Source organism: Toxoplasma gondii, chromosome X (genome assembly GCF_000006565.2).
Source record: "Toxoplasma gondii ME49 chromosome X, whole genome shotgun sequence".
Lineage (NCBI taxonomy): Eukaryota > Apicomplexa > Conoidasida > Eucoccidiorida > Sarcocystidae > Toxoplasma > Toxoplasma gondii.
Genome location: NC_031478.1, coordinates 1,450,144 through 1,474,293, shown reverse-complemented (window position 1 = coordinate 1,474,293; position 24,150 = coordinate 1,450,144). Strand labels below are relative to the sequence as shown.

General features: G+C 57.5%; 2 protein-coding genes across 2 annotated transcripts; one reads left to right on the top strand and one right to left on the bottom strand.

The window, feature by feature from the left end:
* On the bottom strand, positions 1-21,174 carry TGME49_226660 (hypothetical protein). The gene is made up of 15 exons (XM_018780144.1): positions 19,468-21,174; positions 16,826-18,893; positions 15,704-16,258; positions 14,366-15,252; positions 13,486-13,978; positions 10,848-12,989; positions 9,361-9,672; positions 8,424-8,750; positions 7,410-8,195; positions 6,462-6,662; positions 5,497-5,895; positions 4,609-4,857; positions 3,798-4,052; positions 1,968-3,338; positions 1-1,284 (listed from the first exon to the last, which is right to left on the bottom strand). The coding sequence occupies exons 1-15, from the start codon at positions 20,520-20,522 to the stop codon at positions 1,177-1,179; spliced, it is 11,208 nt and encodes a 3,735-aa protein (XP_018636039.1). The 5' UTR covers positions 20,523-21,174; the 3' UTR covers positions 1-1,176.
* On the top strand, positions 21,082-23,985 carry TGME49_226670 (hypothetical protein). The gene has a single exon (XM_002366279.2). It carries the CDS (start codon positions 21,982-21,984, stop codon positions 23,464-23,466), a length of 1,485 nt encoding a protein of 494 aa, XP_002366320.1. The 5' UTR covers positions 21,082-21,981; the 3' UTR covers positions 23,467-23,985.
* Positions 23,986-24,150: the final 165 nt, after the last annotated feature.

The following is a 24,150-nucleotide window of genomic DNA, read 5'->3' as shown; positions in this document are numbered from 1 at the left end:
CGTACATGCCAGGCGTTAAAAGCGTTCATCCAGTTACTAAATAGGCGCCAGGCCCAGGCCCATTCGTACATACTGATATTAGGCAAGAGACTACCACAGTGAATATCATGATATTTGTACAGCCCGTATACAAATGTTGGTTTTTCAAACATATGCTGGATACCACTATACTTAATGTTCTTAACATGGCGGCCATGCAGAGCACACTAGAACTTGGACCCGGTAAACAAAGACCATAGTCCGTAGGAAGGCGAAACAAAGCACTTGATGGAGAAAGGGTGAAAAAGATGTTCATTGGAGACAGGGAGGAAGCTGGAGCTTCAAGTCGGTGTTGCTTCCAGCGAGAGTGTTTTCAGGTTTTTCAGCGCCTAGTCGGTGCATTCCAGAACGCATCATCGAGAAGAAGACGCAAGGGCAAAAAAAGCGTCTGTCCACGAAGTTGGTTTTCCGACCGAAAAGACGAGACACAGGAAACGAGCTCGAGTGTCGTCACGAAAAACGCGGAGACCGGAGCCTTTCACAGGGAGAAAAACCACACGGAAGAAACGGGAGAAAATCCACAGACAGCAGCCAAGACCGCTGGAAAGGCGACAGAGAGAGCCAACAGGGAAGAAGACAGAACGTGGAAACTCAAAAGTCGCGAAATACGAGTAGATGAAGCAGACGCGTTGGAAGCCTCGCCTCCCTCCTCAATCCTCCCCACATGAAACATTGAGTACTCAAGAACAAGAGAACGTTAATCGCTACTGAAACGCAGCAGTTACCGCCGTTTTAGATAACAGTCCTACACACAAACTCTCCGTACCTCGTAACTGAACGCATATTCAGTGGAGAGAAAGTTAGCATAAACCGGGGCAAAAGTGAACTCTTCGATTTTTTCGCAACATCCCCAGTGACCCCTCCATGCATGCACGTGCCCCAGTATAAACACATGCGCCAATACCTAAGTACGTAAACACACGGAAATCCGCATATGTCAACATACAGAGCACTCCATGTATGTATATTTGCGTAACGGCGATCTTCTGACAGTTTCCTAACTCTCCTACAACCTTTCGACTCTCAACCAGTATAACCTCCCATACATATACATGTATATCTAAATATATATATATATATATGCATGCAGAGAAAAGGAATTGTTGTGTGGGATGCAAAGGGGTGTGGCCGGAGAGTTCAGACATCGAGGCCCAGCATCCGGAAGATATTTTTGATCTGTTCGTGCCGACTCAGAAGGCGCATGAATCGCGATTTGATGCGGGGGTCTTTGAGGAGCTCAGGGTGCTGAAAAAAGCGAAAAAACAGAAAAACAAATAACAAAATGCGTAAAGATGTCAGTCTGTCTACAGTATGCATAGACTGTACATTTACAGCCGCGTTTCTGCCGAAACAGAATTGACATGTGGCAGAGAAACGAAAGAAGACCCTCTGAACTACAGAGTCGTTTGAGATATATCCACGCGAGCCTCATCGTGACGGGCGGATCCCAGAGACCCACCAGACGAAGAGTCCTCGCGTCTTGTTCTGCTGCAAACGGAACTTGTATACCGTCGGACAAAGTTAGACGCAAGTGACTGTTTATTTCGTTAAACATGCACCTAAATCTAACACTGAAATCGAATCAACGCTGCGCTTTCCACTCTACTTCCTGGGCCTCAGACGAGTCATGCCGCGACGTCACGGCTGAAAGGGAGACACTTATACGCCTTTCTTAGCTGTTGATTCGGGTCTCCACATCTCTACATAAAAGCATATATAAATATGTACACACTTAATTGTGAATGCGCGTATCTTCATTTTCGTTTGTACATTTATATATGTGGCGGAGGCGACAAGGGAGAGCTCCCTTTGTGCGTCAGGAACACCCAACTGCACGGTTCCGGTCGCGTTGCGCCGGCGTCCTCGCCTATCGCAAGTCTCACAAACAGGGGAATTTCTTGTGGTTTTTCCCTCGCTTGTTCTCGCACCTGTGCAAGCTTTGAAACGTCCATGTTTTCTCTCAAGCCGTCGGCTGCGAACTCCTTCCAGCCGGGCACGGCGTCCAGTCCCTGTTCCTCTGCACCGCCCGTGTCTCTGGGCGCGTCCGAGACAGGGGGCCCTGCCAGCGTTGGGGCTCGGCCTTCTCGACATCGCCCAGGTTCTTCGGGTCTGGGGTCGCCGGGTCCTACGCCCCGGGCGGGCTGCCCCGGCGGGCCAAAAGCCCCCGGGTCGCCAAGGTGGGGTGGCAGGAGGCCATGATGCCCCACCCGCGAAGACGGAATCTGCGTGTCCTGTGGCTGCACAGCCATCCCGGGGTGTACAGACAGTCCAGGGGTCTCACTGAGACCGGTCCCAGGAGCCCCCAGGGGCGCGACTGCCGGCTGAGCAGGCAGATAACCCGGCGCCACGTGGAGGGTCGATGCAGGAATCTGAGAAGCCTGGAAACCTGCATAAGGCGCCTGCGGCCCCGCAGCGCCCCCCGGCACGAACATGGGGCCCAGACTGTCTCCTGCCGGCGCCCGGCCAGGCAGAGCCCCCCCACTCCCCGCACTTCCCCCTGGGCCTACTGCCCCCGGAGGCGCGGAACGGGCCGCCGATAGCCCGAAGGCCGTCGCTGGAGGCAGTTGCTGGAAGGGCAGAGGGGCCTGTTGCTGGCCAGGCCCTTGCGGCTGGGGCTGAGGAGCCTGCGCCCCAGAGTACATTGCCTGAGACGTCGAAGGGTCCACTTCGACCCCGAAAGGAAGCTGCTGCCTGCGGAGGCTTCCAGCTCCCGAGACGGGAACCTGTGGTCCGTCAGCCTGTTCTCTCTCGACTTCCTTTTCAGTCTCCTTTCCGGAAAAGGGGCCTGCTCCCGTGTGCAGCGGGCCCTGCGGGGGCGCAGCCCCCTGTGGGCCCAGTGGGCCTCCTGGAGCGGCTGTCGCCGCCCCGGTGGCCTGTTGTGGGGTCCCGGCTGGAACTGCGAGCGCCGGGGTCTGCTGTCCCGCGGAGCCTTCGTCTCCAGGAGACACTTCACGCGACGGGGCTGCAGAGATTTCAGGGGGCGGCGGAGGCGGAATCGCCGCGGGCTTCTTCTGGAAAGTAAGACCCCCGGGAACTGCAGCCTCATAATCGTCCACATGCTTACTCGGAGCTCTGCTGCTGGACTTGGTTCTCGAGCGGAAGGGATCTGCCGTCGCCGATCCCTCGTGTGTGCGCCCTGCACCGGCGCCTTGGGCTCCAACGCTCCGGGCCCCCCCGGCAGCCGCGGCGGACGCCGACGTGAACGCCCCCTGGCCGCTCGCGCCGTAGCCTGGCGCCCTCCCCGGAGGCCCCGGCGGAGGCCCCGCAGTGCAGTCCACCGGAGCTGGCACGCTGACGGCCTGCAGGCGAGAACAAGGGCACCGCAGCAAGGCCGGAGGGAAGGGGAAATAAGCAGGGTGACACAAAAGCACGAAAGCGGAGAGCAGGAGTTCCAGACAAGAATAAAAAGCCCAGACGCAGGCATCGCAAGCTGGACAGTCTAGAAAAGTACGCCAGTCGACACGACAGAACCATGCACTTTTCAGTCAACAATAACACTGATGCGAGGATGTCGACATGCACACAGGCGAAGGCATGAACGTACGATATATCAATACATATATATATATATATATATATGTAGATGTACACCCCTATATATGTGTAGATGGAGAACTCTTGACACAAGAAGCTGGAGACGAGTCGATAATCGCATGGGAAAGAAGCGCCTTCACACACGCGTGCCCGTTCACAGCGCGCCCTCGGGTCGCCCTGACTCTCCTGCCGCTCTGGGATCTTGAGGCCTGAGGGATTCTTACCTGATGAAAACGAGCGAGAGGATCCGAGAACCATACGGGAAGCTGTGGGGCGTCGGCATCGTGCGCGCCTCTCCCCTTCGCGTCCTGTTCATTCGGGCCGCCAGAGACACCTGCCTCTCCGCGTAGCGCTCCAGAGCCCGCACCGACCACGGTCGCGTCTCCGGCGGCCTGAGGCGCCCCGGGCCCTGCGAGACTGGGCTCCTCGCAGGAAACGGCTTCGAGGCTCACTGCAGCCCACCAGTCTTCGCTGCTCTCCTGAAAAAAGAAGTTTCAACATGGAGGGCCGAAAAAAATTCGGAACGAAAAACAGGAGAAGGCACTCAAATGTTATGAAGCGACAAGAAGGTGTAGTGAGAGGCTTGGAGACGATCGAGCCCGCGAAAAAACATGGTTGTTTTAACGTCCTAGACTCTAGTACAGGGAAACGCACGCAAAATGAAGCAGAGAAAGGCTCTAACACAACGTTTGGATGCGAATTCCGCATCTCTTTGAGTGAACGCGTGTGAATAACATGTCTTGCTTTCTCTTTCATGTCTTTCCAACAGACATACACACAGACACACTGTCGACAGACATCTACACAATGCTACAGACTGGCATGTGCCGATATCTTTATATCTACGTATCTATATTTCGTTATATCTGTCCGCATCTACCTATATCCATCTGTTTATGTCTATCTATCTGCCAATATACATATATATATATATATATTCAGCTGTACATGCTTGGAGAGGACTCGAATAAGAGAACAGGTGCAGCTGCAGGTGCGTTTCTGCAATGTTTCGGAACTGCAGAACGCGTTTCGTACCAGAGCTCTCGCAGTGAGGGCAGTCTCGAGGACGAGGCGCAGCGTGCGGTCTCGAACAGGCTGGGCAGCCGGGATAGGGAGGAGGGGATCGGTTAGGGAGTTTGCGCGCCGCACAGAAACGTTGAAACTGACGTCGCAGTGGGCGACGATGTCCCAGAGAAATGCGTCTTCTCCACCCCAGAAGAGGCATTCCTTCAGTCCAGGGATCTGTGGAGGCGAGGCGGGGAAGAACGAGGAGCCTTCGAGCAGCTGCGAGTCAGGAAAAGGAGAGAAACCCCGAGATTCGAAAGGTCCGAGTTGAAGAAGGAAAAAGTTCGATTCAGTGGAGACACCACACACAACCTCGCACTCTGTCTGAACTGCCGATCCTGAACCTTTCCATCCTGAGAAACACAGAGAGGACCTGCGTGAGGTGTCTTGCCGGGATGGACGTCCCCGTCTCGAGAGGAAAGACAATTTGCACTTGACGCTCTGTTCTCAGATGCGTCTGGTGCGGGAAGGGGAAGGCGCTGGTCACAAGTCTGCTACACGCGTCAGAACACGATTTCTGTCTCGCCCTCGCAGTTCGCTTGACTTGTGCTGCTACAGGTGCTCGTTGAGACGGAAAAAGAGAGGAAGCGACATGCTGCACTCGAGATGCGACAGCTCCCTTGGAGAATCTGCAGGGAAGAGCCGTTGATGACTCGCAGCGCCTGTACATGCACCCCACAGCTGGCCCTGTTGCGGCAGCTGCGATTTGAGCACACAGACGCCACAGCGTTCCGCAGCTTTGTCAAGATTCGCAGCGCCATTCTGCGCCGCGTCTCTACGCCTCTGCCTCTTCTCAGGCCTCTCGCTCGGTTCTGCTCTTTTTCTCTCTCTGACACGTGACTTTTTCTTTCGACTCACCAGCGGCGGGGGCTCGAGCTTCAGAGTTGCAATGCGTCTGCTTGTTTCCTCGGTTTTTGCCAGAAGCGCGACCGCTTGTTGGGCGAGGAGACGCATGCGTTGCGTCTTCTCGATGTCGGCTGCTGTTTGTGTGTCTTCTCCCAGTTTCTTCGCATGCGATGCCCGCGAGGCCTGCGCCGCAAGGAACAACTGGCACTGAGACAAGAGTGTCTCCAGTGCGGAACGGAGAGGCCGCAGCAGAGTCTCCCGGGGGTCGTCTTTCTGGGCACCAGTTCGAAGCCCAGCCACAGCCCGTGAAGCGGGGCCTTCGGGCGCGGTGTTGTCCCCAGTTTCATCTCCCTTTTCAGGCTCAGTTTCACCAGGCTGCAAATCCGCGTAGATGTCCAAGTCATCTGCACCCTGACAAAAGCGCAATGGGGAAAAAAAGGGGGAGACAGTTGGGCTCCATAACGTTCGAGGAGTTCACGGAAAAAACAAACGTCGAGCTCCGATTACGCATCTTTCGATCCGTCGCTCTTTCTTGCTCTCTCTCCACACCGTCTTTGGGTCCGACTGCAGGCGCTGACTGCGTAGAAGAATCTCACATTGTCACAGTTCTTGCAGCTGTAGATGAATGCGCCATCTGCAGACTGTAGCTGGAAACACCCTGGGGAGCACAGATTCACTAAGTAGCACAGGAGTCCAACGCCCACATGCTCGGATCGCCAGGTGGGTACGCACTAGCCAAGACTACCCCCCCCCCTGCAAAGACTCAAATACGGTGACACGGCACACGATGGCTATCGGAGAAGGTGCAGATCCCCTAGACCTTAATTCATCTAGTAGTTGTTTTCGTGTTCTTCTGGGAGCCCGAAGAACCTGAATAAATGTTGACGCGTCTAACGACTTGTCTCGAGTTCTCGAATTGTCTCCTCGCCAATAAGCGACCCCATTTCCAGGCGATTTCCGAATGCCTGTCTACACACCTCGTCTCCGCGGCCGGCGTCTCTCGCGTCGGTCACCTCGGGCTCAGACTCCCAGGGGCAGTTCGCCTTTTCCCCCTCTGGCCGAAGCAGAGAGAAGAGCGGCGCCACCGGGTGAGTTGCATGCGACAGAAGGAGGTTAACGAGGAGGAGAAGACGGTCTGCCAGTCCCAGCCAGAGGTGCGACCTGCTGTCTTCTGGATGCTGCAGAGACCGAAACCGATAGAAACGCGAAGGAGTTTCATACACGCAGACACGCTGTTTGTACGAAAGAACAGGAGATTGAACGTGTGGGGGATCGAGGTTGACAATGCACGAACAAAACCACGAGAAAACGAGGAAAGCGTAGGGGAAACTCCACCGCATACACCGAAGCGTGACCGCTCTCTCTGTTTCTCTGATCTTTTTACCGCAGTCAAAACCCCCTTGGTTCAGAGATCATTCTCTCGATGTTCTCTCTTCTCTCCCTCAACCTCTGTTCTGACCTACGACGTCTCCCTCGCTTCTATCCAGGACCCATCTCTACTCTCTCTCCCTTGTTTCCGTTATGTCTTCTCTCGTTTCTCTTCCTTCGTCTTTCCTCTCCTGATCCTACCCCGGTCTCTCTTCACTTCAGATTTCTCCCAAGTCACTTCCCGGTGTGAAACGGCTGGCAGTGTCCGTCCTTTATCGTTCGCAGCATTTCTCGCCCTTTCTTCTCCTCCTCTCTCCCTTTTTCTTCTCTGCATCCCTTCTGTCCATTTCCGTCGTCTTCCATCCTCTCTCACGATCCCTCTCTCTCTCTCTCTCTCTCTCGCTCTTGTTCGCTTTCCTTCCTCCCCGTCCACCTCCGTCTCTTCTCTTTGCCTCATCTCCTCGCTTCTCGCTCTCTCTCCATCTCGCTGTCTCTTTTTCTCCACCTCCTCTGCGCTGCCTTGTATCTCTTCGCGACAGCCTCTCTCTTCCTTTTACCTGGGCAGCCGTACGCGTGTGAGCGGCGACTCGGCTGAAGAAGGCCCCGAGTTGGAGAGCCGAATTTGCCCCTGCGGCGACGGCGGTCAGTTCAGCTTGCCCACTTCGGAGAGGGAGGAGAACCGCGTCGCTGGAGTGCGGAGGGAGGTCAAAGGCCGCGGTGAGGAGAGTGAGTGGATGCGCGCTGAGGGTGACGAAGAAGCCGAGGGCGAGTCCTAGAGTCGGGAACCCCAGTTGAGCTGCGTCGCTGCGATTGCACATCGTGCTCAGCGCCTCGGCAATCTTCCTTGCCACCGCAAGGTGGTTGGGGACATCCACCAGCTTCTCTTCTTCGCTCTCCGCAAACGCACACGCCTCCCGACGCTCAACGGCCTCACGGGCGCTGTTCACTAAACGCTGGTACGCGACCACGATGTTCGTCGCCAGGCGAATTGCGCACCTCAACAACGCTTGGGCTACTGCCTTCTGGCTCTCCTGCATCTGCTCAACTCCTTCAACTTGGTCTGCACCTCGTTCTGCGAGGTTTCCGCCTTCGCCTCCGAACGCAGGTCGCGCTCCGCGGCCGGAACTGCCCGCAGCAGCGACCAGAAGACCAGGAGAAGAGATAAGCGTGAGGGAGACCTGTAGGAGGCGCGTGGACGGCAGAGAGACAAGCCGCTCGAGCTCCGCAAGCGACGAAAAAGACGCCTTCGCCTGCAGCGCCACCAAACGCTCGATGAATAGCAGGAGACGGCAGAGACACTTCGACGCCTCCAACGAGCGGGACCCTGGCACAAGGGCGAAAACCTGAAAAAAGAGACATTTCAGAAACGACAGATGAGAAGGAGGAGGAGCACAGGACAGTGGATGTGGGGCAGAGGGAAGAAGAGGCACAATTAAATCTAATAGCGGAACCTCGCAAAACAGAACAGGAGAGAAGACCCCAGAAGGGGGAAGACTGGGAGAGAGTTAAGAAGCCAACGAAAAGTGAAGAGGTGAGGTTTCCGCTTTCTCTCCTGGTGTCAAGCCCCGTACCTCATTGAGTGCGCCATTCTCTCTCTCGGGCCTCTCAGTTCTGTCTCCTTTGCTTGCTTCTGTCTCCTCGTCTCCCGTCTGCCGACTTGCGTCCTCGCGGGTGTCTTCGCTGCGAGTGTCTGCAAAGTTCTGGAGGACGGTGTCCAGCAGGGTGTCCATACACTCGAAGAGCAGCGAGTAGACAGGGAAGCGGTGAGCGGCCAGCTGCGCCGCTGCGTGCGACCCTAGAGCGTGGAGGGCGGCGGAGGAAGAGACAGCGGCTCGCGTGACGACGGAGACAAGGACGGCGAGTTCCTCGACGCGAATGTTCTCGTTCTCTCGCATCCACTGAGAAGACAAAGAAGCGTTTGGATGCTTTGTGAAAACGAGTCTCGAGAGGAGAGACTAGACATCTTCCGACCGCAAAAAAAGGGTGGAGAAAAGAGACATTCGGCGTGGAGAAGCGTGCCAGGCCGACACCACGTTGGAGAGATGAAGAAAACGCGCGAAAAGTGCAGGAAGACGAACACACTGAGAAAAATAGGTGAAGCAGAAAACTGAGTGGTAAATGGAAATCGCCCCAAGTTCCTCAGGAAACCACACAGTCCCCTCTGCCGCATATCAACTCTCGCGATGCAGGGAGACTGAAGAAAAAACACACGAAGCACTCACGTCTACAGAGAGCTACAGAAAAATGCAGAAAGACAGTTCTCTAAACAGAGAAAGCAAGTCCCTGCGGTCCCCGACCCTTCGTAGCTGACCTGCAACAACGCAACGTACGAGACACGCTCGTCTCTGTATTCAGTTTCACCACAAATGCATACGTATGCACATTTACAAATTTTTATACATATTTATATATTTCTATCCATATTTCTATATATTCATATACATGCACTTATATTTATATGAATGTATATATAATTTTGAACAATTGGATTCCGCTTGTTTTGTTTACCCGTCTGAGGGAGTTCAGTTCATTTTTGTCGGCGTCCTCTTCGTTCGCGGCCTCTCTCTCGTCCTCGGCACCGCCCCACAGTGTCTCCTTGAGAAGTCGGTAGACGTCCGCGACGTCCTCTTCTTCCTCTTCGGGCCTCACCGCGGAGACACTTTCCTCCATCGGGACGATGCCTTCGTCTCCCATCGAGAGACGCCCGAAGACTGCCGCGGGGCCGAGCGAGGAAGACGAGGAGGAGACGGCTGCGGCGATTTCTTCTGTGAGGTCGATTTCGCAGCACAAGTACAGCGGCCGCGTCTCCGGCTCCGGTTTCTGCGAAAAAACACATGTAATTTTGTTCCTGTACAGTGCACTGCGCGCGTTGGAGAGTGTGAGCAGCGAGAGCAGGCTTCTCTGTGAAAACACAACTAAGTTGGCCTTCGAAGGCTGCATCAGGCGCGTTCTACACAGCTTCTACTTGCAGCGCAGTAGCTCGAGGAGGAACCCCGCGGGAGGGACAGCCACTAAGAAGGACCTGAACTCTGCAGCTGTGGGGTTTGGAAGAAAACCGACACACGTCGACAATGCCAAGTCCGTCAACACAACGAAAGATTCGATTCAAGAAACGTGATCTCAACTTGGCTGTAAAGGCGCATTTCAAAGGAGGTGAACTGTCACCTTGGACGTCGGAGAACTGCAATCCAAAAAAAGACGACATTGTCTATGAACGTTAGAACGGGGGGACGCGAACGCATGCATCACGAGACGAACAGTGCTTGTTTTGGACGCAAAGTCTAGATGAAGGACTCGAAGATCTCGCTCGACCACGAGATAATCGAAACTGGCTTGCTCATGAGGTCTGCGGAGAAAGGGCGACATGGAGAATGAGCCACAGCGAAAACGCGAAGAAGGCAACGAAGTCCCTTTTTACAGTTTATCGTAACAACGACTCTCTGGAAAAAAGTACAGTTGTTCGTTTTCCTTCGAAATCTGTTACCACGCAACTGTCTCCAAAGAAGGAGGAAAGGAAGAAGGGGAGGCGAAGCAGAATTCACCCACGTTCAGCACAATGGTGTCCAGAGTCGACAGATCTTTGAACGGGAGCATGGGCATAGAAACGTCTTCTGGACGCCTCTCTCGCTTGAGAAGCAGACGAGAAATACGTACATACATCTGGGAAATAGAAGAAATAAACAATGTATCCACGCTCTACACCAACCACGGATTCGTCTCTTTGGCCGTCATCTGTGTCGTTCTTCAACAGGTTCCAGGTACAAAAGAGGACTTCCGTAGTTTGACCCCTCCTCCCAAACGATAAAAGAGAAGCCCTGTGAGAGCGAACCGAGCATTTTCGCGATCTAGGTTACTTCCTAGACGATAAAAGACAACATGTTTTAAACAGGGAAAACCTTTCCTAGGTCCACGTCTTTCCGAAACTAGACAGGCGACCCTTTTCCACGGATCAAAGAAACACATCCAATACTTGTTCTCCCCGCGGTCTGTCTTACGTGTATTCTGTTCCCGGTACAGGGTGCAGGTCGAGGGCCTTTGCCTCTGAGTCCTCTGTCTCCCTCCTCGGCCTCGACGCCTTCCCTCGACTCTCTGTAGTCGAGCGAGCACATGTCCAGAAGAGAGAAGACGCGCGCTGAGAGCGTGACGGTGGGCGGGAGCATCGCGGCGACTGTGGCGCTGAGTTGACACGAAGGCGCATTTCGTCCGTTTCTCGAATCTGCCAGTTTCTCCCGGTCACGCTTCGCCTCCGCAGCGGCGCTAGCCAGCTCGAGGGGCGAGACGCCGCCCCCGCAGACCGGCGGGCGCCGAGGCGACGGCAGGAGGTGGAAGGAGTGTGGGGCCGCGGGGAGGATCGAGGAAAACGAGGAGAGAGAGGTGAGAAGCAGGAGAGACGCCTGTTGCAGAGACGGCAGCGAGGCCGCACCCAGGCGAATCAAGTGCTTCACGAGGAAGGCCTGGGAGTCGCGGAAGCTTTGAAACCACAGAAAGAAGAGTCGGCAACACCACGCCAGACAGAGCCGCGCCTGGAGACAACTGTCTCCGTGGCCCGGGGCCTCGGCCCCCGCCAACCAACGCGATGTCTTTGCGGCTTCCGAGCACAGGGAGGGGACGGAGGGGGAGAAGAAGAGCCGGGAACTCGAGAGGTGTGTCTCCTGGTTCTTGTCGGCAGTGTGTTTACACAGCCTCTCGGGAGAGGCAGCGTCAGACGCGAGGCTGAGGAGGTTCTGCGCGTGTTCGCTTTTCCTCCCACGGTTCTTCTCTGCCTCACTGCATGCGGCAGCGACGGCAGCACGGGCCTCAGCCTCCCAGGCCGCGCCGCCCACCCAGTCGCCGAAGGCGAAGAGCCGCGCCGTCAGGAGAAGCAGAAGCTGAAGGAGATCTAGGTTTCGGTACCCCGTTGCGTCGTCTTCTTCGTCGTCAGCCACTGGACGAGTGAGGCCGTGAAGCACGTTGTAGAGGAGGACGAGCAGGGCGCGAACGAGGGGAAGAGTCTCTTCTCTCGCCTTTACCCATGCATGCATGCAGGGCCCACGGAGTTGCCAGGAGGCCATCGTCGCCAGATTTCCCGGCGGCGGCTCCAGACGGGCCGCGCACCTCGCCAGACAGGAGATGAGGGCCTTCTGACCATCAGCTGACAGCAGAAATAGCCCCAAACCTGGGTGCGTCGGAACCCCATTTGCGAGTCCTACGCGAGCGTACAACCTCTGTTTCTCAAGGAAGATCGACGGCTCGCTTTCGGGTGAATCCGCTCTCTCCAGAACTCCTCCCGCTTCTCCGCGACGGTTCAGAGACACCAAAAGCCTCCGCTCTAAGGGTCCGAGGCCGTCGCTGTCGAGGCGGTCGCAGCCCCAGGCTGCAACCTCTTCGTCACCGTCGTCCTCGACTGCGAGCTTCGAGAGGAACTGGGAGCCGTCGTCGCGTACTTCTTCCTTCCCAGCGAAGCTCGGCTGTGAGGGACCTCCTTCGCAGGCGTCGGAAGAAAGAAAATACTCAATTTCTTCGGGGCCCGCAAAGAGCAGCACGTGGGGGCACCGTCGCACATACAGCGTGAGAAGTCGCGCGGCAAGCAGCGCGCTCAGAGGCGCACCCGGGGGTGGAGTGTCGCCTTCCAGTTCCCAGGCCTCCGCGTCCCCGCCGGCTGGGGCGAGACTCCCCGCCTGTCCCTTCATGGAGCCCATAGTGGCGAGAGACGGAGAGGACGACGCCGCCTGCAGCTCTGAACCCCACGCCACGTCAATCAGCTCAACGCCTTGCCCTCCTTCAATCCCTCCGAAAACCGCTGCTGGAGCCGCCCGGGCGCCGGCGGCCCCTCCACTTGGGCTCGCGCCCGTCCCAGGACCCGCAGTCGCCGCACCCGGCGCGGCCGTCGAGCCCAACCGGCCGACTGGAGCCCCAGGGCCCGCGGGCCCCGCGCCCGCAGCCGCCTGCAGGGCCCGCAGGGCGCAAGGCGCCTCAAGGCAACGAATCGAGTCCACCAGCGCCCTGGGAGAAGGGGGCGGCGGCAGAGACGCGACGGACACAAGCAAAGCAGAGGGCGAGGGAAGGGATTCCATCTGCTCAGAGCCGACGTACAGAGACAGCAGCGCCTGGTACAGAGAAACAACCTTGGAACGTAGTTCGCGATCGCCACGCAGCATCTGAAAAGGAAAGCAAAAACAAGCGAGAGAGTCAAGAATACACACCACAAGGAAGAAACGAGGAAAAAGGCCAGTGGGCCCTCGGAAGCGGAGTTGAATTTGAGAAAAAGACGAACCAGGAGGCGAACAAGAGAACATGTTTTGTCAGAAAAGAGACGCTGTATTTCAAAGTCACCACGCGCAGTCCTTTAGAAAACAGATTCTCCAGAGAAATCCTTTTATTTCTTCTTTCCCGCGATCAAACGGAGCTGCTACCACGGACCAACTGACACGGATGCTCCTTCTAGAAATACACCACTGAATGTCGTGGATCATTTGTACAGAGACAATATGCACTTATCATGTGATAATTACAAGACATGGTCATTCGCATGTTTGACTGGAATTTAGCCGTGAAAACTCCATACATGTATCTGCATGTGCACAAGTGAGACGCACAGTTGTGTCGTCTTCCGTTCACTCTAGAAATCCGTTCCCCCGAGTTTATGGAACATACCGTTTCGACGCCGCAATGCGTCTGAACTCTGATGAAGCTCGAAGCCTGCGCCTGCGCGGAGAGACCCCCGAAACTTGAGTCGTCAGGGTCGCGTCTCCCTTCGTCCGTCTCGCCTCCCGCCTCACGGGCCTCTTCTCCAGGAGTCACTGGATTCCGATCGGTTTCTTCGCCGTCTTTGTTGCTGTTGATCTGGGCGCCGAGAAGGGCGAGGGGGCGAATCCCGACGAGAAGGAGAGGCCCGCAAGGCAAGAGGAAGGACGCAAACTCGTCCTCGAGGACGAGGGACCAGATGAGGAGAAGGAGGCTTCTCAAGCAGCTCAGACGCTCCACAGAGGGCCCCGAAAGGCGCAGACGATCTGCCTCTCCTGTCTCCTTCCTTTCGCCGTTCCCCACAAAGATTGACGGGCCGCCCCCTTGCGGAGCGAGTTCACCGTCGCTACCTTGGAGACGCTCCAGCGCGGCCACGGACTCCACGAGCAGCATCGCGAGGAATCTGCGAGAGAGACAGAACGGAGAAAGGACATGAATCCGCGCCGGCGGCTTACGGTTCCATCTGTAAATCTCAGCTGTGCCTCGACGAAGAAAGGATTGAACGCCGGAGGAGACGAAAGTTGCGAAAGGCGAGAAAAAACGCAAGAGCGAAGAAAGAAGCAAAACCGGATCTGTGAAGGGAGTGGAGTGAAGAAGTCGCTACGACGACACGAGAAGAGAAACAACGTGGAAAATGCCTGCAGACCGTGGGGCGAGACAGACGAAGCGTTCAGTCGATGTGGACGCACCGCACGGTCATGGAATCTTCCGAAAAGAAAGAGAGACAGACAGAAAAAGACGAAATCAACGCAGAAATAGAGCGAGAGACACCTGGTGCAAAACCACTTACACGTCGGCATGTCGTAATCGAAAGGCTGCCGCTACGGCCTGGCGACCTCCTGGGGTTCCTGCCATTCTTTCGAGAGCCGCGAGAACCTCGACATCGACGTAAATTTCCCCCGTCTCTTCTCCCGACTCCGAGGCAAGCAGTGAAGTCTCGAGAAACCGCTCCAAGAGAGCGAGAGCCTCAAGGTGGAGACGCATGGCGGCCGATGCATGCACCACCATGACAGCTGCTTCTTCTTCCTTCTTCGTCGGCAGAAGGCCCTCGATGAAGCCTTGCTCGGCGGGGCCCCACAGGCCCACCCAGTCCTGCGGGCCCGCAGCGGCTTCCAAGGCCTCGCTGCCCCGTCGCGCCGCCAAAAGCGCCCGCATGCACGTCCACGCAGACAGCCCAAAGACGGAAACGCCAACAGGCGCGAACGCCAAACAGGGGAGGCCGCCCGACGGGAGGCCCGAGGGAGCGAGAGCTTGTGGAGAGGTGAGGGCCAGAAGATGTTGCTTCAGAGAGAGAGAGAGAGTGTGAGTCTCGCTGTTGAGGGGGTCTGGCAGCAAGGCCGAGCGCGAGAGCAGCATGCGGCCAATCGCCTCCAGAAGGGAGAGCAGAGTCTGCGTGGCTTCGGCATGCGACGCGAGAAACAGAGGCCCGTTTGTTGCTCGCAAGAACAGCAGAAGGACGCTGCGCAGACTCGAGAGCAGCCGCACATCAGCGGTCGACGGACACAACACCACGCCCAGCCGGGTGTGCAGACACCGGGCGAGGACCGCGAAGGAGGCAAGCGTCCTTCGAGCCTGCAAGAACCGCTGGAGATGTACGGGCAGCGAAGGCCGCGAGGCGACGACGAGTGCCGCGGCGCTCCACGGACGGGAGGGGCTCAGCGGCCAAGCCAGTTCGGTCTGAGAAGGAAAGGAAACAGGTGACACGCATGCAGAGCGAGGAAGAGCAACTGCTCCCCACGGCGTTCAACAATGAGTCATCAACCGTGCAGACGACATCTCTGGACGAGAGTCCTCCGAGTGCTCTCCCTAGATCTCGCGTTTGCACCCGCTATCTCCGACTCTGGCTCTCTCACTCACGCCCTTTCTCTGTACCTCTGAATTTCTTCCTCCATCCTTGGCATCGGGTCGCTCACACTTCGACATCCTCCGAGCGCTGAATCCGTCTGTGGCGCTGCGAAGACGAGTCTGCAGGCTCCCTGTTCACTACGCAGCTCACTTGGAGGCCAGAAAACAGAGTCACTAGCTCCCTCCGCTCATCCTTTGCGCTTTCGTCCCGAGCGCGGCACCCACCCTTTCGTTCGAGCGCATGCATATCTGTCCAGGCTCTTCGTCGACTAGGACAACGCACCTCAGCTCGCTCGTCTCTGCTGGCTGCAGTCGCCGAGGCAGGGAGCGTTTGGTGGAGAAGCTGCAGCTTCAGGGCCTCGACTGCCTCCGCCGCGAGGGTCACCCAGGCGTCTCCTTTCTCCAGAAGAATCTGCCGCGCCGTGCGAGTTGCTCCGCCCTTGGGGCAGACCCGCCCAAAGACGTACGCATCTGCCTCCGACTTCTCTGCACAGGCCTCCCCGCCAGGCCCCGCGAACGACAAAGAAGCGAGAAGCGAAGAAGGGGAAGAGGACGGAGCCGAAGACGGAGAAGGTGACAGAAGAGAGACAGTTACTTGTTGGAGAGAAGCTAAAAGGAAGTACAGTTTGACTCGAGACAGGAGAACCGCAGCGAAGCGTTTGAGGTGGTACCGACTGAAGGAAATCTGAGAGGCGAGGGCCTGCAGGAAGTGCGAATACAAACTGCTCTGGATCTCTCCCGTCGTTGGCTGTTCGTCCTTTTCGCTGGAAGCCCCCATCCCCCGCGAAGAAGCTGCCGAGGCGACGAGGTGAACAGCCTCGCCGTTTTCGCGAGAATCCTGCATGCACAAGAGGAAGACACGAGGAACAGACGTCCGAACGGCAAGAAGAAACGAAACAGGCTCCGCTGTCTCTGACTCGGTCTACCTCTTTTTTCCGGCCCGTTTCTCTCTGAGTCAGAAGGCACTTCGCGCCCGTGGAGCCTCCCCCCTCATCACGGGCAGACGAGAGAGGGTGAGGAAAGACGGAGGAAGAGGCGAAAAACGTTTCCGTTTCTCTCCCAAACGATGCAAGTACAGAAGGACATGTAAGAAGAGCAGAAAAAGAAAACCTGCCCCACAAGTCAAGATCTGAGCGTCGAAACCGAAGAGCGTTTGAAGAATCTGCTGAATGTGAACCCCACAGTGTCCTACACAACGCATCGATTGTTCTACTTTTCTTGAAGAGACGGAACGTGTGAAACACTCAACACTCCTCCTGTATCTCTTCAGGTATCAACAAAGTTCATCTTCTTCTCTTGCTTCTCTCTGCTCTGTTCACAATCTTGCTTTTGTCGTCCCTACCCTTGCATCACTCTCTGTCTTCTCTCTCCTTCTTCTCTCTCCCTCTGCGTTGATGGAACTCACCCATCCGAGAAGCCGTTCCATTCCTTCCACGTGGGACGCGAGGACGAGCAGCGCCTTTAGTGCCTCGACCTTCACTTTCCAGCCTCTGGCTGCGATCTTCTCCTGTCTGGCCTCCTTCACAAACTCCGCTGCTTGGCTCCCTTGTTCCCCCGTCGGCAAAACTGGCGCTTCAACCAGAATGGACATGAGGAGCTCCAAGGCGCCCTCGGCCACAAGGAGCTGCGCCGTCTCCCTCAGCAGAGACAGTCTCCTCATTGTGCGTAAAACGAGGACAAGAAGAGAAGTGCCTCCGACTTCTGGACCCGCCTCTGTGCCTCTGGGGGTGAGAAAGGAGACAAACAGCGAAGACGGGCCTGGAGAAGAGCGGCGTCGCTCAGAGCCCAACGAACGGGATTCACCGACCGCCACCCGCTCTTGCATTTCATTCTCGGCCTCGACATCGAAAAACACTCTACGGGGAGACGCATCCTGTCTCCCCGCGTCCCCGCCAGGTGCCCCCTGTTCCCCGCATTTCTCCGCCTCCACGTCACACGGCGTCACGGCGTCCTCAGACAAGCGCTGCCCCTCGCCCTTCTCAACTGTCTCCTTCTTCTCTCTGGTCTGGCCGACCTCCCATGCGGCGCGCGCCTCCGCGACCGCGCCTCGGACGAGCCCGTGGAGCCCCAGGAGTCTCGCGGCGATCTCCGCAGTGTCTTCGCCCGCGCAGCTGGACTCTGCGGCGATGACGTTTTCTCCTTCCGTCTGTCCGCACCTCTTCCCCACACGCGCTCTCCCCTGTCTCTCTGGGCGCCTCAGGGCTCGCGCCTCCGCGGCACGCCGGCGGGCCTCGCGGGCCTTGGGCCCAAGGACTAGGGCCTCCAGAGCCCCGCAGGAGGCGGCTGCGAGTAGAAGAAGAAGATCCGGAGAGAAGGGGGCAGCGGCAGAGGACGAAGCCGAGAAGACGGAGGCGAGAGGCGAGTCTGGAGAGGAGACAAATCCCGAAAACAAGCGTGAGACGAGTTGCAGAGATTCGACCCAAAACCTCATTGAAGGGACAGGCACTGGGAGGGATGCGGCAGGTAGGGAAGGAGATCCGGACTCGCCGTCAACGCCCAGGAGACCCCCTCTGGTGCGTGAGTCGCGCGAAGTCGACACAGAGTCGGAATCCAAATTGGAAGACACATCTGCCTCGTCAGGATCATTCTTGCAGAGCCCTGTAGACGCCGCAGTCATCAGGTCTGGCTTCGAGTCGGTGATAGGCGCGCCGCCCGCACTTGACGGAGCAACACTGGACGCGGAGACACTGTGGCACGGACCTGTCTCTCGGACTCCGCGAACGTCTCCCTTTGTCTCGCCCTCTTGAAGGGCCAGACCCGCACCCTCCATCTCCTCGTCCAGCGAAGGAGGCGCCCCGCCCACCTCGCCATCTCTGGGGCCGAGACGAGGCGTCGTTTCGTCGAGGGCGACGCGGGCCTCTCCAGGCCGCTTCTCGTCCATGTCCACGTCATTTTCGCCGGCGTTGTTCGCACGTGAGTCTCCTCGCGCGTCCGACTCACTGTCTCCTTTCTCGCCCCTAAGGCTGTTTTCACCTCCCGAGAGGCCCTCCCGATCCACCTGTCTCTTTCGCTTGAGCGCGCCGGCGCCCTGCTCGTCTCTCGCGAGAGCCGCAGGTGTGGGTGTGTCTGAGACCCCGGCACCGTCTCCGTGGGCTCCGTCTTCCTCGCGTTTTTCGGCGTGTCTCCTTTCTTGGAGGCCGGGCGCGCAAGTGGCGCCTTCGCGAGAGGCCTCGTGGAGTTGCTGTGCCGTCTTGGCCGCTCTCAGCCACGCCTCCAGGTGCTTCTGAATGGGACTGAGGAGAGAGTCCTGAAGAAGCGCATTGAGCGCAGCCCCGGCGCCGACAGCCTTTCGCTCCGGCAAGCCGTGGAGCCCAAGGAGAAGCGGACAGGCTGTCGGGGTCGGCGAAGAAGAGAAAGAAGAGAAAAGGGCGCAACTGGAGGCGACACTCTCACAAGACACCGGGGCCAGGTCCACAAAGGACGGAGACGCTGGCGCGCGCCCGGGACGCGAACTGAGGTCTGCGAAAAACGATCTGAAGAACGAAAGGCAAGAGACAAAACACACCGGGGTACGGCCAGGGGAATGAGCGGACGAGGCAGGAAAGCTCTCGCCTGTTCACGTAGGAAAAACAGGCGTATCTAAACATCGAAGAAAATCTATCGACGCACTTACAACTGAACGGACACCAACGCGAACTTCAACCAAATGTACAACACGCGGACACAGACACAGAGATATGCACAAAACGTGGGGTAGATACAGAGACATACATACGCCCGCAGAGCTAAACAAACAAACAGAGAGATGCACAGATACGTATATATAGTTAAATATATACATATATATACATATATATATATGTGCATAAATATAATTATACAAATATGTATATAAATATGTATGTGTATATGTATATATAAATAGATATGTATATGCATATAAACATATGCATATATATATATATATATATATGCATATGCATATTGATCTATATGTATATGTATCGACAGTCGTAGACAACGATAGAGACAGATGAATCCTTTGTTTGTCTGGCTGTGAGCTTTGTCTGGTCTCGATGCAGTTGAGACGGTGAGCTGTGGGCTTACGCCTTGGAAGAAGTGGAGTGCACATGGCCGAAAAAAACAACCGAGAGCGCCCGGTATCTTCCGCAGACGACGAGCTGGTCGACAGCGAGATCTTCTTCTCCCTCTGGGCTTCCAGTCTCAGGCGACTCGAGCTCAAAGACTCGCCACTGAACGGGCCTCGCCCCTTCACCCACACGGGCCTCGGCTTCCGCCGCAAGCCTCTCGTTCGCGTGGAGAGGCCGGTAGTTCGCGTGGGATCTCTGTTGCGTCGCCGTATACTCGGAGAGAGGCGGGAGAACGCGCGCGAAGACCCTGAGCTCGCAGTCTGCAGGCGCGGGGTCGGACTGGCCCTCGAAGTCGACGTTCGGGTGTATCCTCTCTCCAAGGCCGAGGAAGAGGACATGGCGGAGCACGACAGGACTTCTGGGGAACTCAACCACGTCCACTAAGCCGACTTCCCCCGCGGCTTTTTCCGGCGAGTGAACGAGGTGATGGAATCCAAGGACAACGGGGACGGGATCCAGCGCCGGGCGCCCGACGGCTCGGCGACTCTCAGCCACCTGAGCATTCTGCAACTGAAGCAACTCGAGGACAGGGTGGACGACTGGGCTCGCTGACGACGGCCCCACGGCGCCCTGAAGCGGCGCAGAGCCCGTCAGAGGGCCCCCGACACCTGCGGCTCCAACAGCATGCGCATGCAGCAAGTGGCGGGAGCCCTTGGCTGCGGCGACCGGCCCCGCGTGCTGGCCCGCGTAGAGAGGAGACGCGTACGCGGGGAGGAAGGCCCCCGAGCCGGGGAGGCCGGCAGCTGCAGCGGGTGGAGCGACGCCGCGGAGCGCAGAGTGGGCTTGAGAGGAGAGCGACGCAGTAGACGAGGCGGCAGAGGGCGCGAGGGCCTGCGAAGCCGCTGCGGCATGCGAGACGCCGTTGTGGCGAGACGGCGGCGGCAGAAAGGGCACACTGGTGGAGCTCAAGCCGGCGGCGCCCGCCAGGCCCAAGGATCCCGAGGACAGAGACCCGGCCAAGCCCGGCGCCGCATTTTGCGCTTTCGTGCTGCGGGGGTGGGGCTGCAGCATTGAAGAGCAGGCAGCAGAGACACGAGGGAGAGGTGGAGGAGCGAAGGCCCTCAGAGCCTCACAGGGTCCAGGGCAGTTCTGGAGGGCGCCGCGGGAGAACGAGGGCGGGGGAGTTGGAGAGGTCGCACTCGAGACAGCCGACGACCAAGCAGAGTGTCCACGGGCCAGCTGCGAGAAGAGTGGGCGGCGGTGCGGGGCGAAAGGGAGAAAAAGGACGGATGAGCCAGACAGTTCGGCGGAAAGGAGAAAGTGAAAAGACGGAGAGGACGAGAAAGTGCAAGGAAAGGCGAAGAAAAAGAAGAGGGACGCACGGGCAGACGCTTTGGAGAGAGGGAAGAGAGGCGAAGCTGCAGGCAGAGAGAGAGGAGGAAATTCGACAGCAGGGAGCGCCCAGCTCCAGGGAGGACGGAGGAAGAGAGACGGAGAAAAGAAGACAAGGAAAAGAGGAACCAGGCAGAAGAACAGCGAGACCCTACTTGTGTTCTTCTTCTTTCGAAGTAGCAGACCCGTTGCCGACGCACAGAGGGCGAGACCGAGCGGCGAGATTGAGACGGCGAAAAAGAGATTTCGTCCGCAGACAGCAGCCAGCGGATCGACGAAGAAAGACCTCGAGAAGCGAGAGAAAATTTGCCACAAGGGAAGAGGAGGCACGAAGAGAGAAGAAGGGAGTAAACTGGAAATTCAGTCTCGCGCATGCACCTCGGCGTGACGACAGCGAGAGAACACCGAGCGCTGGTCCCGGGAAAAAACGCCCCACGCGTGGTGTTCTCGTTCTTCTCTGAATCTTCTTCTTTCGCGAGCTGGAAAGCGAACCTGTTCTGTCTTTCCCTGCCTTTCGTCTGTTTTGTTTCCCCTGGCCGTTGCAAGGCAAAAAAACAGAGAGAAACGCGAGTCGAGATCCCCCGCGCTCGCCAGAGAACCGAACCTCGAGCCTCTTCTCGGCCTCTCTCTCCAGCCAGCCAGACGGTCTCCGAGCCCGTCCAGTGTACCTCGACTCATCCCGGTGTACGTACACCTCAGTTTCATCAGCTGTTGTTGACGGGGCTGGTGCGTCGAATGGTTTGCACACCGGGAAGGGAGCAGGCTCGCCGACGAGAGGGCTGAAGTTCGTGTCTTCATCCGCCGTGGCGTTCTTGTCTCTCTTCCCGAATTTCCAGTGACGAAGCGAAGCCGCAGGAGGCTTCTTCCGGTGAGGCCATTCGTCGTTGCTCGGGACTCGTGGAAGGCTGGATTCTCTGCCTCTTTGCGCTCTCGCCTCCTCCTGCGCCGGAAGAAGCTCCGAGTCTTTTTCTCTCCGCAAACGCCTCTCGCCTCCTCTGCTCACACCCGTACCCCCTCACGCCGATCCGGGTGTCCGTACACCTCGCGCAACACGCAGGCGTCTCTATTCACGACGTCGCTTCAGTCTGTCTGTGAGACGGGTGTGCCGCCAACTCGTTTCCTCTAAGAAACTCGAGCCATGTCGAGTTTCTCTTGTCCTCCGCCGCATGGCAGGCCAGGCGCAAGAGGCAGAGGGAGGCCTTTCCGGCCTTCCTACGCTTCCGGTGCTCCGGGAGTTTCCTCGGTTCATGCGCGACCCCTGCCGCCCTTCCCTCCTCCTCACTCTCTGTGCCCTCCCTCGGGTCCGCCAGGCTGTCCCCGACCGCCGTTCATCTCCAGTGATTTCAGTCTCTCAGCCTTCCCTTTGGCGCCGTCCTGCGTCGCCGCCTCTGCAGCTCCTGCGTGGAGGCCTCACCAGAGCTCGCATGCAGTTCGCGGCCGCGAGCGGGGCGGACGGGGCGGAGCTCGGAAACCGCGTCTTGCTTCCTTCGCGTCTCCTCTCGTCCCTCCCAGGTGTCTCTCCGATCCCTGGGCCTCCCTCAACGCTGCGCTAAAGGAGAAACATCCTCACCTGCAGATGCCGCTACAGGCCAAGACGCGTGGGGGGCTCGGTGCCGAGGACCCTGAAGGAGAACCTGAAGGAGAAAGCGAGAGAGTAGAGGAACTCAGGCGAGAGCGGCAAGGCCTCCGGAGAGCAGAGTCTGGGGTGTGCGCCGCGGCGACCTGCGACGAGAAGCCGAGCGAGGAGACAAGTGCGTCTTCTCCTTGGAGGCCAGGAGAGCGGGGAAGATGCGAAGGGCGACGAACAGCGACGGAACAAGACTCGGCTGAGTCTGCCGGCGTGCAGTCGCGGTGTACACGCACTATGCGGCTGCCCCCGGTGTCTTCGGAGACGTCCGCGGGCCTCAATGAGGCGACGAGACGCCGAGAAGAGAGCGAAGTGAATGCGAGTGGGGCCACAGGAGAGACCGTCGGCAACGCCAGAGAGAACAAACAGGCTCGCTCTGCATGCAGAGTCGTTTCTTCCCTCCAGAAAGACCACGAACTGCACGCGGACGGCGGGTCTGCGTTTCGGGGGCGACACAGTGCGCGAACGCCCTCCGTCTCTCTGTCTCCGGAGAAAAAGAAGTTCTGTCTCTCTTCTCTCCCTCCCCCGAAAGCCTCAGACTCCTCGCCTGTCAGCGAGCAGGCAATCGGGTCATGCGGTAAGGTAGCAGGCACAGAAGATACGAACGCGGCGCGGTCTAGTGGGTCGATAGTCAGAGGAAAGTGGCTGGTCGAGCTGCCTCCTCCAGTGCAGAGTGTAAACAGCGACGCGTCTTTGTCCTTTTCTTCTAGCTCGGTGCCTTCGGGCTTCGCCGGACTTCCGCGACTGCGCGTTGACGACAGTGAAGACAGCCAGAGAGACAAGCCTATTGACTCCGAAGGTTTAGAAGCCGCGTCCGCCCTCGGCGCCGCCGTGGGTTCAGGTAGAGATACATCGGCAGATGGAGGCGGCGAGACCAATGCGGTCACGCACACAGAAGAAGCCAGTTCTTTGCTCAGCCTCGATGTCGAGAAGATTCAAGAGAAGCTGCGAGAGCGAAGGGCGGAGTGGGCGCATGGAGCGGAGGGAGAGACGTGACGTTGGATTTGACATGCTTCTGTCCCATGTTTTGTGAAGAGAAGTTCTTTGCTCAGCCTCGATGTCGAGAAGATTCAAGAGAAGCTGCGAGAGCGAAGGGCGGAGTGGGCGCATGGAGCGGAGGGAGAGACGTGACGTTGGATTTGACATGCTTCTGTCCCATGTTTTGTGAAGAGACCTGGTGGCACAACGAAGAGATCAACTGACAAGCAAGTCCGGAAAACTGAGATGAGAGTTGATCGGAGAGTCTGAAGCACAGAGGCAGAACAGGTTGTCTCCAGCGAAGTATTCTTGTCACCCCGGAGACAGATGTTTCCTCGTGCGTAGATTCAGTCGGTTTCGATTGAAAACAGCTGCATGTGTAGAAAGCCGTCCAGTGAGTAGGCGGGACATGTCTGTCAAGTACGATTTATTCGTTGTAATCTGACAGCTCCGATGTTGGGGAACATAGGAAAGGCCACCCAAGGAAGGTGGTGAAGCATGGGTGAAATTCGTGTGCGAGATCTCAGTGAGCTGCTGACCCTAATAAGCATGCAGCTGGTTTCACCCTAGGCATGCAGCGCAGTGCTAAAAAGGAATTCACACATTCATTCCAAAGCCTCCAGTAGGAACTGCGACCTAAGGGTGACGTGGACCGGTTGTTCACGCTGTGCTCGCGAGTCCTCTAACATGCAGCACGCGGGA